The sequence below is a fragment of the Rana temporaria genome, chromosome 4 (assembly GCF_905171775.1).
Source record: "Rana temporaria chromosome 4, aRanTem1.1, whole genome shotgun sequence".
Lineage (NCBI taxonomy): Eukaryota > Metazoa > Chordata > Amphibia > Anura > Ranidae > Rana > Rana temporaria.
The window spans coordinates 187,796,397-187,811,117 of record NC_053492.1 but is presented as its reverse complement, the minus strand read 5'-3'; the positions used below and the strand labels follow the sequence as shown (position 1 = coordinate 187,811,117).

The following is a 14,721-nucleotide window of genomic DNA, read 5'->3' as shown; positions in this document are numbered from 1 at the left end:
CGGCTTCGGTGCGGCCTAGCGCGGAGTCCGCGAGGAAGGGCCGGAGCGGGAGGTGAGTGCCCCGGTGTGGTCCCTGGGTCCCGGGTCAGTGGTAGAGTGCCTCAGGGTCCCCTCACCAGAGCAGGATGGACGTCCGGAGCAGGTGGGAGCCGCGCGTCTCGAGGGAAGGCCGGGCCCGGCCAGGGAGAAGACAGTGCAGGTCCCCCACAGCAGATCCGAAAAGGAAGGATCCTCCGATCGGCTCCCCGGGTCCGCAGCAACGTGGGGTATCCCCGGCAGGCAGAATTTTAGTATCCCGGTGCAGATGGCCTCGGATTCAAGTGCAGATGCCGGCGGAGCACAGAGGTTAGCTTCTGCTCACTTCGCCATCTTGGACACGCCCCCCTGCTAGCTGCATCTTTGAGGTGCTGTAGGAACGGTGAACGCACCGCTCCTAAAGCGCCCCTGTTCATTGAAATCAATGCAGTGGCGCTTTTTGTGGGCGGTTTTAACCTCCTAATCGGCCACTAAAAGTGCCCCGCTTAGCGACCAAAAAGCGCTGCAAAAACAACGGTAAAAATGTTGGCGCTTTACCGCCAACGCCCGCGACACTCCAGTGTGAAATTAGCCTAAGGAAATGTACTAGTTATCCAGGAAGAGAGTAATGGGCTCTATTGAATCATGGGTAAACATTGATTTTCTATTATGCCCCTAGCTTTACCATGGGATGCAAGGCCTATTTGTTGACAGATTTGCCATTAAAGATATTGTTATTAATAGTGACCAATGCTAAAAATAGAAAATATACAATACCATTCTCAGATCATAGACAGTCAGAATGATGGATAGCACAGTGATCACAATAATCACTATAGAATACTCAATATATCCTTCTGCAAGCCACAGGCTGAGGCTTCCAGCTTGAAAGAAATAGAATGGATTTAAAATCTGAAAAGAAAAAGATAAGAAAAAAGTATAAAACAATAAATAAAATGGTATTTTCAGAGATAATAAACAAAATCTGTTAATAAAAGAATCTCCCTCTAATATTAAGAGTATTATGGGAATTTCAAAGGGGATAGCTGGAAGAAACTGTTTACTTTTTGATTGTCTCTCTCTTTAATCGAAATTCTGTATTGTTACTCATCTAAAGTTAAGCTGGCCATACACTGATAGATTTTTATTGTTTAGTCTAATGCCGCGTAAACACGGTCGTTTTTCGGCATGAAAAAAAATGACATTTTTAAAAACGTCATTTAAAATCATCGTGTGTGGACTTCACATCATTTTTCGGCTTCTGAAAAACGACAAAAAAAAAATTCGAACATGCTGCATTTTTAAATGTCGTTTTTTTTTCATGCCGAAAAATTAAAGCTGAATGAATGACTAACACATTTCTTCATCCACACTATACAGCGAGTATAAACAGACCCCTCCTTGGCTACTGTATTCTGACAGCCAGCAACTATGGCTGTCAGAATACCTGTACAGCAGTTGCATCTGACTGGATGCGGCCATTGTTTCCCTGGCAATTTTTGGCCTGGCTTGCTTGATTTTTTCGTGGAAGGACATCATGGGTAAGGGGGCCAATAGGGCCAAACTTGAAATGAATTTCAAACAATTCAACAGGAACCAGACCAAATTGGCACAGTGTATGGCCAGCTTAAGATGGCATGTAGATTGGAGCTTGAATATTTTAGCTCTGTAAGGAGAGCTGGGCCTGTTACTGAGCAGTCTATACCAAATACATGATTCTCAGTTTTTCCAGAAAAATATCCTTGCATACTACCATACTTTTTAAAACATTGGATTATTTCAGCATAAAAATAAATTTTAAGAAAATTATATAATTATAAGCTACTAGACTGTAGGGGGCAATATGCAAGATTCACATTCCTCTTGTTTTTTTATGTATTACAAAGCATTTTTGAACAAAAAAATACATACATATTTAGTACATCTCTTTAATACTTGCACATTTACACATGTTTTAGCCCTGTTAGAAAACCAGTGAGCTCCCCCTTTGCCTGTGGTACACTGAAATTCCAATCAGCTCAGCCTAGTTCTCTGATACTGATCACCTATTTTATGGAAATTAGGAGAGTATAAGTTGCTCTTTAGTCTATCCAAGGAAAAATAGGCAAGGTTGATAACATTGTTTGGAATTTCATTGCAGCGGATGCACTGTGATGTCAGTTCAGAGAGGAAGTCATACAAGTGAGTAACTTGTGTGGCTGTACTCTTTTTAACGCTGATGCTTGTTTACATCAGCGTTTGTCCGCGCATTTACTGACACCATATTCCCAAACATGAAACTTCCACAATCAAGAAATACTGCATGTGCTGGGTGGGTAAACACCAATGCACAGATGCATTGGTGTTTACAAGTGTGTGGCCTTGTACAGCTATTCACTTGTAAGGCAAGTTGAATGCAGCACCTGCTGCTCCTTGGGCACAAAGAATGATGGGATTTTTACTCCCAGAACTCTTTATACTGCACATCATCTACAGTATGTGCATGAGGCATAAGGAGACAAAACCTGGGGAAATATAAATAAATATATAATATAAGTATAAATAAATAAATATGAATATTTAAAAAAAAATTGCAGAGGTATACACTTTGATAGTGTGTGTGTGCCTCCTATAAATACTACTATAATGCACTATTGAATAAGCAATAATTATAACCTCTTTAATGAGTAGCTTCCATACTGGTACAATTTCAACTTCAATAGCATTTGGCCCACAAACAGTCCTCCTGCAAAGGAAAGTTTAGATTCAGTTTTGGAGCTTTCTTTTCACCTATATACAGCTGTTCACTCCTGACAACATACATTTAAGCAATTTCAAGTTGGAAGTCATGGTATTGAGTATAAATAATGAACATCACATGCATTTTTGTCTCTGGCTTAAAGTGATTGTAAAATCTTGTTTAAAAAAATAAAATAAAAATAACTAACATAATATACTTACCTCCTCTGTGCAGTTGGTTTTGCACAGAGCAGCCTGGATCCTCTTCTTTTTGGGTCCCTCTTTTCTGCTCCTGCCCCCCCCTCTTGTCAAGTGCCCCCACAGAAAGCAGCTTGCTTTGGGGGCACCAGAGCCAAGCCACAGCTCCCTGTGTCCATTCAGACACAGAGCCCCGGCCCGGGCCCCATCCCCTCTCTCCCCCGATTGACTAGCTAACTTTGATTGACAGCCGCAGGAGCCAATGGCACCGCTGCTGTGTCTTAGTCAATCAGGAGGAGAGTACCAGAGACACTTGTGGAAATCACTGGAGAGAGATGGGCTCAGGTAAGTAATTAGGGGGTGTTGGGGAGGATGCTACACAGAGAAGGTTTTTTTTTTATCTTAATGCATAGAATGCGCTAAGATAAAAAACCTTCTGCCTTTACAACTCCTTTAAAGTGTAAAGTACTGCTAGCCATATGCCCAATTGAACTTTTATTTTAAACCAGCTAAATATATTCCAGGCACATTAAAACAGTGTTCTTAAAGTTCTCTTTAAAATGTAGCCACAACCTGAATAGAAATGCCTGTCCCCTGTCAGAATGCTGCATTAAATGAATCTTGCGCTCTTTGTGGAACCAGCGGTCTCTGGGTCAGGATCCATCACATTCCCTTCTGAGTCAGACCTATAATTCAGCAATCAGCAAAGATTGTGCTCCTGGCTGATTAAATGGCTCTAGCTCTGACTCAAAAGAAGATATGTTGTAACCTCTGCAGAGAAACCACTGCTTTCACACAGAGAACAATGACCTGTGTTTGCTTTTCCACTCAGGCTGTGAAAAACTATTTTGTTGTGATGGATGTGAAATGTGCTTAACTCATATGACCACTTGCTGACCAGCCGCCATCATTATACTGCGGCAGGTCTGCAGGTTCCCACGAATCACCGTAGCTGTATGTCGGCTCCTTTAAGAGCCAAAGCAGGCACGCGCTGAACAGCAGGGGACACGATGCGTGTGCCAATCGCGGGCACGAGAGCCAAAACGAGGATGTGTGTGTGTGTAAACACACACATCTCCATTCTGTCAGGAGAGGAGAGACAGATTGTGTGTCCTGCTAAAAATCACAGATCGTCACCATTACTAGTAAAAAAAAATAATAATAATAATAAATAATAATAATAATGCCATAAAAATACCATAAATCTATTCCCTACTTTGAAGAGGCTATAACTTTTGCGCAAGCCAATCAATATACACTTATTGTGTTTTTGTTTACCAAAAATATGTAGAAGAATATAAATCGGCCTAAACTGAAGAAGAATTTTTTTAAATATATTTTTTTGCAGGATATTTATTATAGCAAAAAGTTAAAAATCCAGCTTTTTTTTCAAAATTGACTCTCTTTTTTTGTTTATTGCGCAAAAAATTTCAACTGCAGAGGTGATCAAATACCCCCAAAAGAAAGCTCTATTTGTGGGAAAAAGAGGACATCAATTTTGTTTGGGTACAGCGCAATTGTCAGTTAAAGCGACGCAGTGCCGTATCGCAAAAAATGGCCTGATCATTAAGGGGGGGAATTCTTCCAGAGGTAAAAATGTAGCTTCAAAGAACAAGTTACTCAACTAAAATGCTAATAACAATCACAAATAGACCTGAAAAGGTAACTTCAAACACTCACATTGGTAAACTAATTTGTAAGATCATAAATGATGCATAACCTTGACTTTTTTTATAACGCTTGATTAGCTTTCAATGTGCGGTCTTATAGGTGTGGTTATGCCAGATACCTGTAAGTAAGATGACCTTTCATTGATTTAGAATAGATGTACATTCAGGACATACCATTCAATGTCGTTCATGCCACTAATTAGGGTTGCATAATGCCAGCCTTGAAAAATGCATGTGACAATAATGTGCTCTTTTATTCACACCTGTTGACGCGAATGCAATAAGCTAAGGAATGCAGATTATCTAGAGAATTCTCAGATGCAAATATAGATAGACTGAAGCTTTCCGTCAGTGGAGGAACCAATCTCCAGCTTTCTTTTGAACCACAGGCTGGAAGGACATGCAAGGATCTCAAGTTCAATAAAAAGACAAAAAGTCCAGACATGCTCATAAACATGAGATGATTGTTACATAATCCACCTGATTTTGACTAAATCATAATACAATTTTATGTTTATAGACACTCTCCAGACTCTGCAGACACAACATGACTGCCTGCTCTGAGCTAAGTTTAACGGGTTGTGACGGACAGACCTCCAGGTTTTTACTCTGTGTGTTGTCATTCTTGTATGTTGGTTTTTCTAAGGTGATAGCCAGATGCATTGTTAGCCAGATCTTATTGCACCTGAGCCGCACCGCAATGCCTAGAAAATTCACACGTTTTTTAAGCAATGCGCAGTGCGAATGCATCGCACATATGTGAACCAGCCTCATTAAAAACAATGTATTTTATAATGTTATGCGAATTGGATGCGGTTTAAGCTGCACTCAATTTGCATAGGTGTGAACCCGGCCTCAATGTCAATGTCTTTTTATTTTGCGCATCGAGGCCTTCGGGTAAGACTGCGTAGGTTAAGCATTTTAATAAATAAATAAATAAATATTGATCAACCAGGTTCAATTTTTGAGACAGATTATAATTGTTCCCCTGAGATATGGACAGTGCAGACCATTAAAATCATGGCATAAACCATGGAGTGCCAACGGACATCTCAGTGGTAGGGTGACCACATTTCCAAACTACAGTTCAGGGACACCCTTCCTTAGACAGTTGCCATCCAACCATTTGTCTCTATTTGATATTTCATCCTTGCCTCCTGCTCTTGTGACAACTCCAAGGCAAACAGAGAGGGTGAGTTTTTCCACTGGGGACACAGACAGCAATTTAAAATGCTTCTTTACTTTAAAAAATAAATACAATCTCAGTAACATAATGAATGATGTACACCAACACTGGATTGGAAGGAAATAAGTTCATACCTTAATTTCTGTTCTTTTATACTCAGACCTAAACCAAACTTCGTATGGATCTGTGAACAAGTGTAGGTATCTTCCAGCATTCTAGATTGGAAAGAAGAGAAACATTAGAAATAGTTCTGTAGACATTGCACAAACCTATTACACATAAGGTACAGTACATCAAAAGCTATGGTGCTGTGTATGGTAAATTAGCAGCCAAATAGCAGTTAGTATACGTAAGTATCTGTTTGTATAAACCCCTTCAATCCAAAGCATTTATGGTTCTTCAAATTGACACTACACTCTGGTTTAACAAAAACACATTTTGTTCAAATACATGGAGGGATCTGTTACTGTTTGAACCTGTATATGCCTGTAAATATATTATGTGAGCACTTCCTGTCCCTAGCTTTTGACTTGGAAGCCCCAGAAGGAGGAAATGGAGAGAGAGAGAGAAAGTCTCAGCCACATAGCCTGTCCATGCTACTACATCCTGGACCAGAAAAGATTACTATACATGACTATGGAGGGACTAAAGCACAGAGTAGACTGGCTCTAAGTTCCAGTGCCATGCCACAGTTCCTGCTGGTGAGAAGTCCCATTCCAGGCTGGTCGGACAACAGTTGGATGATACCCTTGTGAACTCTGATCTTGTTTTTGGGTCTCTGACTCAAAAACAAAAGCTGAATCATATTCAGGGGCCCCTGCAAAAAGTCTTTGCATCGTGTTTGTGTTGTCATTACATGTTAGAGGCACCCCAAGTGCGGCAAAAAGTGCCAAAAACTGTGGATAACACCAAGCTCCACTCCAAAAAACGTTCTGGAGTGATTGTTGCACTTAGGGCTGCCTATTAAAGTGAATGGGCTACCCTATGCATGACTAGTGAAAATGCTCCAAAACACCCAAAAAAAGCATGTGTGAAAATGTGAGTTTTACTGCATGAAGTTGTTAACGAGGCCTGACAACTAAGTGTCTCTGTCCACTCACTCCTATGTACATGTATAACGATAGCCAAACATTATGCAATCTGATTGTACAATCTCTGTACAATTTTCTTTAGATTTACCAGAACTCAGACAACCCAAGTCTCCCGCAAGGAGACTTGTCAGGCTGCGGCTCCCTGACACCCGCGAGTGCTGTGCAAAACCCTGGCTGCAGAGCTGATCCTGGGCACTTGCAGGTGTCAGGCGACGAAGCTTAAGTGCAGTCCTCTCCTCCCCCCTCCTTGTGTGTGGCACACACACAGAGGCAATCTCCCGCTGTGTCATAGAGCTAGCAGCGCTGTAAGAAATTCCAGCCTCCTAGGCTATCTTCTGTGATAGACAGTACACTGATCCAATGGGAGGTTGAATCAGTGTGACGTGTGTCATAGGAGGTGGGCACTGCACTGATGGGCTGCATTTGGTGGGCACTGCATTGGTGAGCTCACAATCATTTCAGTTTAATAAGTTGTTAGCTGATAGTTCATTTTTACCTAATAGCTCTTCTGTTGTCATAGGGGGTGATTTTCTAAAGCTGGTGAGTGCAAAATCTGATGCACTTCTGCATAGAAACCAATCGGCTTTCAGGTTTTATTGCCAAACTGAAGTTAAAGGCTGATTAGCTAAAATGCACAGCTGCACCAGATGTGCACCAAGCTTTGTAAATGCTATTACAAGTATCAGGTTAGTGTGGAGTTAGATGCTGCCTTTTTTTCCAATGTACATTAGTAAAGAGATAAACTTGTTAGCAAGAATAGCAGTAATGTTTTTGTCATCTAAGGTGCATATAGCAAAGATGTGGATAGCGGACACTAACCCATGGAATGTAATCAGGTATTAGTCTTGAGTATTCAGATTAGTTAAATGATGATTGTGGATTAGTTGCAATGATTTACAGCATTTGTATAGCATGCTTGCCCTTTGCATTGTCTTATTAACGTGATTGTAAAGCTTCAAATATAAAAGCAGGACTCGGCCCAGGCCCTCGCGTCATTGGAGTTGATTGACAGCAGTGCGAGCCAATGGCTGCGCTGCTTTCAATCTATCCAATGAAGAGCCAAGAAGACCAGGCCGAGATCAATCGCTTTCTCGCGGGACATTCGAGGGCTCAGGTAAGTGAACCGGGATGCATTAAGGTGAAAAAACATGAACCTTTACAACCCCTTTAACTAAAGATAACTGTGTTCTATACAAAACAACATCCCACAAAATATAAAAGCAAGACAATAATACTGTATGTCACAAAAAAAAAATCTTTTGTGTACACCTCAAGGATTTCTTGTAAACTTTGACATACCCAGCTTTCTGAAATCGTTTTTCTGTGTGTAACCAGACATACTTGATTTTCTGAACCCAAATACACCTAACCTGTTAAAGCAAAAGAACACAGCATGAACAAATAAAGCATTAACAAACGCTCTTAAAAAAAAAAAAAAAAAAAAAATACTAGCACACATACAATATACACACAGATATTATATTTTGCATTATATAGTACATGGTGTTTGTAATGTTTATAAGTTACCTTACTGACATTTTTCTACTTTATGCCATTTTTATAAAGTGTTTGGTATCACATCATCAATCATTGGCTGCTTTTTTACCACTGGAAGTAAGTTAAACATTTCCAAAATCTTATATTGCAGATTTAACAATAGGATTTGCCTGACTGGGCTGCATTCACTACTGTCCATCAGCATCTGGATTTTATCCAGATGACAGCCAGATGCATTGTTAGCCAGATCTTATTGACATTGACTTAATTTAGTACATACTGAATGGTACGGCTTCTGTCGGAAAGTCGTGACACGCAGTATGCGCCGGTCTGAGGAACATCAATCAACTAGGAATGCCCAGTCTAGCAAGAATCATATCCGGAAGCCGAGGGATGAAACGGCGATAACGAGGTATGTACGAAAAAAAAACAAAAAAAAAACAGCATACCCGCAGTGTAATCAGTCTTCTCAATGTATTGTTAGAATTTTTTTTTAGGGTGAACCTCCACTTTAAGTGGTTAACTGTTTGCTGTGTCATTACTGTTTTTCATACCTATTTTTCCACACTGGTACTGCATATACATCTACAATAAATATTTGCCACTAAGCCAGGTGTGTAAAGCCTCAGGCCCCGTACACACGGCCGAGGAACTCGACGTGCCAAACACATCGAGTTCCTCGGCCAGTTCAGCCCTGAAGCCGCAGAGGAGCTCGGCGGGACGAGAGCTCCCATAGAACAACGAGGAAATAGAGAACATGTTCTCTATTTCCTCGCCGATGTCCTCGTCGGCTTCCTCGGCCGAAAGTGTACACACGGCCGGGTTTCTCGGCAGAATTCAGCCAGAAACTCGGTCGGAAGCTGAATTCTGCCGAGGAAACTGGTCGTGTGTACGGGGCCTCACACACATGACCGGTTTTCTCGGCAAGAAAGCTGCTGGGAGAGCTTTTTGCCCTGAAAACCGTGCGCGTGTATGCTTTCTCTACGAGAAAACTGCCAGGAATCCTGACGAGAAAGATAGAGAACCTGCTCTCTATTTTCTCGTCTGGATTCTCGCAGAGTGTTTCCTGCCGAGAAAACCGTTTGTTAGCATGCTTACCTGTCCCCAGGTAAACCCGCGCATGCTCGATGAGACTTTGACGCATGCGCGGTAGCATACAAGGGTAGTAAAGGGTGTAGTAAGATGGCGGCGACGTCATAGAATGTGACAAGTGCCTGCTCGTCGTAGTTGATGACGTCACCTCGTTCTTGCCATTCAAAAGAACGGCGGTTCTTTTAAATGGCCGTATGTTTGCGCGGCTTGGCAAGCTCAAGCTTGCCAGGAATCCCGTCAGGAAAACCAACGTTTTTTTCCTGACAGGATTCCTGGCCGTGTGTACAGGGCTTCAGAGTGCGTAGTGCTATTTTCAGAGTTGTGGGTACAGAAGCAGGGGCCCAATACATCTAGAAGTTCTTCGGGGGTAAGCGATACGCATACACAATAACATTGGCATACAGTATGTTAAAGTGGCATTAAGAGACAAATATTGGAGAATTATTGTTTTTTTTCCTCTAAAAAAGGTGCATATATGATATAGTAAACTAGGACAAGTTACAAAAATGAACAATTAAAAAAGAAAAATCCTGCCCTATGAGAAAATGATATGAAGTAGTTAAGCTGTCCCTGAAGCCTCATACTGCAGTCATTCATTCAGAAATACAATGCTGGGAAATATTCCATTCCTTCTCGATAATCTGTGTTTGTGTTCCAATTCAGTTAAGATTGTATTTGCTAGCTTGGCAAGGACTATTACACGGGTTTATTTCTCACGTGGCAATGCAGTGAGTATGCTAATTAGAATGTTATGGTTACATGGAATGATAATAATTCACTACTTCATCAGCAATGGAAACTTTTATTTCTACTTTAAGCTGACCATACACAACTTGAAATTCAGCTAATCCCTGCTGAACTGGCCAAACTTCAAGCTGTGGGTGGCCTTGTCACTACCCGGCTCAGCAAAACTTGATTGAAAAATGTAACCACTTGCCTACCGCCATATTGTAAAATGACGGTGGCAGGCACCCTTCCTCTCTCCGGGCAGACGTCATATGACGTCTTTGTCTTCCTGGCATTGTGGCGAGTTTGTGCGCTCGTCGCATCACTGTGGACCCGATGCGCGTGCCCGGCGGCCGTCCCGCAATTGCTCATCACAGAGCAGGGACATGGATCTGTGTGTGTAAACACACAGATCCACGTCCTGTCAGAGGAGAGGAGAACTGATCGTATGTTTCTTGTATATAGGAACAAAGATCGGTCTCCTCCTCTTATCAGTCCCCTCCCCCGCAGTTAGAATCACAGCTAACCCCTTGATCGCCCCCTAGTGTTAACCACTTCCCTGCCAGTCACATTTACACAGTAATCAATGCATTTTTATAGCACTAATCGCTGTATGGATGTGAATGGTCCCAACATAGTGTCAAAAGTGTCCTATATGTCCGCCATAATGTCATAGTCATGATAAAAATGCGAATACTAGTAAAAAAAATAAATAATAAAAATTACATAAATCTATCTATTTTGTAGACGCTATGACTTTTGTGCAAACCAATCAATATACGCTTATTGTGTTTTTGTTTTTTACCAAAAATATGTAGAAGAATACATATCGGCCTAAACTGAGGAAAAAAAAACTTTTTTTTTTTAATTGGATACTTTTTATAGCAAAAAGTATAAAATATTGTGTTTTTTTTTCTTCAAAATGATCTGTCTTTTTTTTTTTTAGCGCAAAAAAAAAAACCGCAGCGGTGATCAAATACCACAAAAAGAAATCTCTATTTGTGGGGGGAAAAATTATCAAAATGTGGGTACAGTGTTGCATGACCGCACAATTATCATTCAAAGTGTGACAGCACTGAAAGCTGAAAATTGGCCTGGGCAGGAAGGGGGTAAAAATGCCCTGTATTGAAGTGGTTAAAGAGCAGGGTGCAAAATTGTCAGCTCACTGAATACATTAGCCAACAGATTTTCTCTAACTGGCTGAATGAGAGAAATCTAATTGTGTATGACTAGCTTTAGCATGTGACTCAGATATTTAGCCAAAGTAAGGTACTGTAGTAATGCAGTTAGTAGCAGATGTATCAATATGACTTGATGTATTAGAATCCTAACTAGTATGTCTCATTTCTAGCAAATATGCAGCCTTCCCCCTCACCATGCCAGCAGCAAGAGTCTCAGTATTATTAAGCTGATCTATTTTTGCAGTGTGTTTAATGCAAAAATGATCGAACATCACAAAAGAAAGGACCTAATTTAGCCACAAGCTTAAAGCGATTGTAAAGGGTATTTTTGTATTCAAATAATAATATGCCCTTAGCTCAGGTATGCTGGCAGGAGGGTGTGCTTAGTTGAGATAAACATGTTATACTTAACTGCTCTGTGCAATGGTATTGGAGTCCTGCAACGCAGTTCTTAGCTCTTTCTTTTCTCTGTGTGTGAACATAGGAAGCTGCTTCTTATGGTGTGCAGCGGTACCCCTGTAGGGGCTGCTGGTGATTGTGGTCCGTCTCCCACCCTGCACAGCCAGGCACATGAATTTCTAGACACACTGCAGTCAAGAAACAATCCTTGTACTTATTTTTTTTAATTTTTTTATTGAGGGGATATAACTTGGATGGGGATAGGGTACATGTAGGTTGTCCACTTGATTAAAGATAGGAAATTAGGGATTGAAACTGTTTACACCACCGGTATATACAACCTCTTCTCATCTCCTCCAGCGCATACACTTGCTCGCAGACTATCACTTCCAGGACCGGCTAGCACTGTTGGTTTGATCTAACACAGACTCTTTGAGAATGCCCTTTGCAGGCAGGGACCACGGGCCCCTATGGTGTAGCAAAAAATGGTATTAGTTCTTAGTGCTAGCTGTCCTACATGTGGCTACAGATCCCAGTATTTATTTTTTTCAGACGGCAGTTGGATTTCTCGTGAGGGATCGCACCCCCCCCCCCCACTCTGGACACTCACTAGTGTTTCTTGGCCTTACCACTTTTACCGGCGAGCCTGGGAAACGATCTGACCGTTTGCATGGCTGGCCATAGAGGTGAACACAGACCAGACCATCTCTGATCGCCTCTATGATCTTGGAGGACTGGAGCAATATCATAACGTCACTTCAAGTCTGGGATGGAAGTAAACTTGTTTTAAGTAAAAGATCAACGGTAGAGGAGAGATTAACATGCGCAATTTTAAAGCGTGACCTGTTAGGTATATAGTCACTCAATAATTGAGTTACTGTATACTGTATATTGCGTTTTTTTTGCATTAAAATTTATCAAAGTGTATATATATATATATATATATATATATATATATATATATATATATATATATATATATATATATATATATAAACTGTATATAATGTTTGGGGGGGTCTAAGTAATTTTCTAGAAAAACAAAAAGTGCCAGAAAAGGCCTGTTCTTCAAGTGGATATTGGAGAAACAGGACATAATTTTGTTTTAAAAAAAGAATCAATTTACACAGACACATCACAAAAGAACTTAAGAAAGATGATCACTGCACACGTGTGCAACATCATTATCACAATCTGACCAATGTATGGAAGACATGAATGTTTTGCAAAGGAAACTACATATAGTAATTCTATTTCACATAAATAACTATCCAACAGTTGTATGACCATTCTCACCTCTGTGACTTACTCCAACCCCCCCCCCCCCATCCATTCTATTGCCCACTCCTTTCATTATCTCAATAACTATCCCAGTTTAATTACAATTTTTGCAGATATTGGGTCTGGGAGCTACATTATATCTATGGATAAAACATATTTTTTCACAAATATGCTACAATTGGATAAGGGGTGTGTAAGGTTATTATTATTTTTTTTTTTTTAACAACAAACATATCCTACTTACCTGCTCTATTCAATAATCTTGCACATAGCGGCCCTGATCCTTCTCTTCTGTGATACCCCGCTGGCGCTTTGGGCTTCTCCACTTCTCTGTGTGCCACCATAAAAGCCATTTCCTATGGTGGCACACATGCAGGCTCAATCCCGAGCTGTGCTCTGTGTGTCCATTGATACACACAGTGGGGGTTATTTACAAAAGGCAAATTCACTTTGCACTACACGTGCACTGCTAGTGCACTTTGAAGTACAGTTGCTGTAGATCTGAGGGGGACATATCCACTTGTAATGCAAAGTGGATTTGTCTTTAGTAAATCAACCCCAGTGTGGCTCCCTCATCACTGGATTTGATTGACAGTAACCGGAGCCAGTGGGTCCCACTGCTCTCACTGAGTCCAGTCAGGAGGAAGAGAGAGAGCATTGCCATTGCTCCTGGGCACAGCGCTGTATTGAGATCAGGCTCAGGTAAGTATTTAGGGGGAATGATGGGGGAAGCTGACAATAGAAAGCTTTTTGCCCTAATGCAGAGCATGCATGAAGGTAACAAAAATCAGCTATTACAACCTTTTTAAGCTTGGTGTTCAAGCTTCAACATCTATTGTTTTTAATACTGGTGTTCTCAGGGCTGCATACTAAGTCCACTTTTCTGTTCTCTCTGTACTAATGATTGAACTGCCACTTCAAAATGCTTTAATCAAATTTGCAGGTGATGCAACATTAGTGGGGTTAATAAATCACGACAATGAAGCATTGTATAGACAGGAAATCCAAATGCTGAGTGGTGTTTAGATAATGACTTTAATCCCAATACAAAGACAGAAATTAAATTTGTAATTGGTTTCAACAATAATAGATGAATAGACCATGCTGGTTCATATAATAATGGAGGGGCGGGGGGCGGTAGAACGTGTTGTGCATTTATGTTTATAGGCATACATAAATCGGAGGGCTTGACCCGGAGTACAACATTTTCATTTCTGGTCAAGAAAATCAGTAGTGCCTTTTGAATGTGCAGAGGGTGGTTAAAACAGTGCAGTGCATTATTGGGCCTTTTCTTCTAAATGTGGAAGATATTTTAAGTCTTCACAAATAAGCTGCAAATATTAGGAGGTGTTACTCAATCTGGAAATTGCTTGTTCTTCATACTCCCTTCAGGCAGACTTATGCCTCGTACACACGATCGGAATTTCCGATGAAAAAAGTCCGACTGACTTTTTCCATCAGAAATTCCGACTGGGCCATTGGAGATTTTCCATCAGATATTCCGAGGAATTCTATCAGAGTTTACATAGAGAACATGTTCTCTTTTCCTCCGATAGAATTCCGTCGGAATTCCGATGTGAATTTGGTCGGGCAAAAGCCCCATCGTGTGTATGAGGTATTGGAAGGATAAGGGCTCAGACTAATAGGCTGTGAAATGATTTGTTCCT

The 14,721-nt window shown here is 41.0% G+C and overlaps 1 protein-coding gene across 1 annotated transcript in view; it reads right to left on the bottom strand.

Annotated features, from left to right (window-relative positions):
* Window positions 1-14,721, bottom strand: part of LOC120936831 (probable cation-transporting ATPase 13A4) — a 112,372-nt gene that overhangs the window by 72,711 nt on the left and 24,940 nt on the right. Inside the window, exons 4-7 of the mRNA XM_040349531.1 lie at window positions 8,178-8,248; window positions 5,922-6,002; window positions 2,671-2,740; window positions 793-927 (exon numbers count right to left, since the gene is read on the bottom strand). Coding sequence (XP_040205465.1) covers window positions 793-927; window positions 2,671-2,740; window positions 5,922-6,002; window positions 8,178-8,248 — 357 coding nt within the window. The remainder of the gene's footprint in view (window positions 1-792; window positions 928-2,670; window positions 2,741-5,921; window positions 6,003-8,177; window positions 8,249-14,721) is intronic.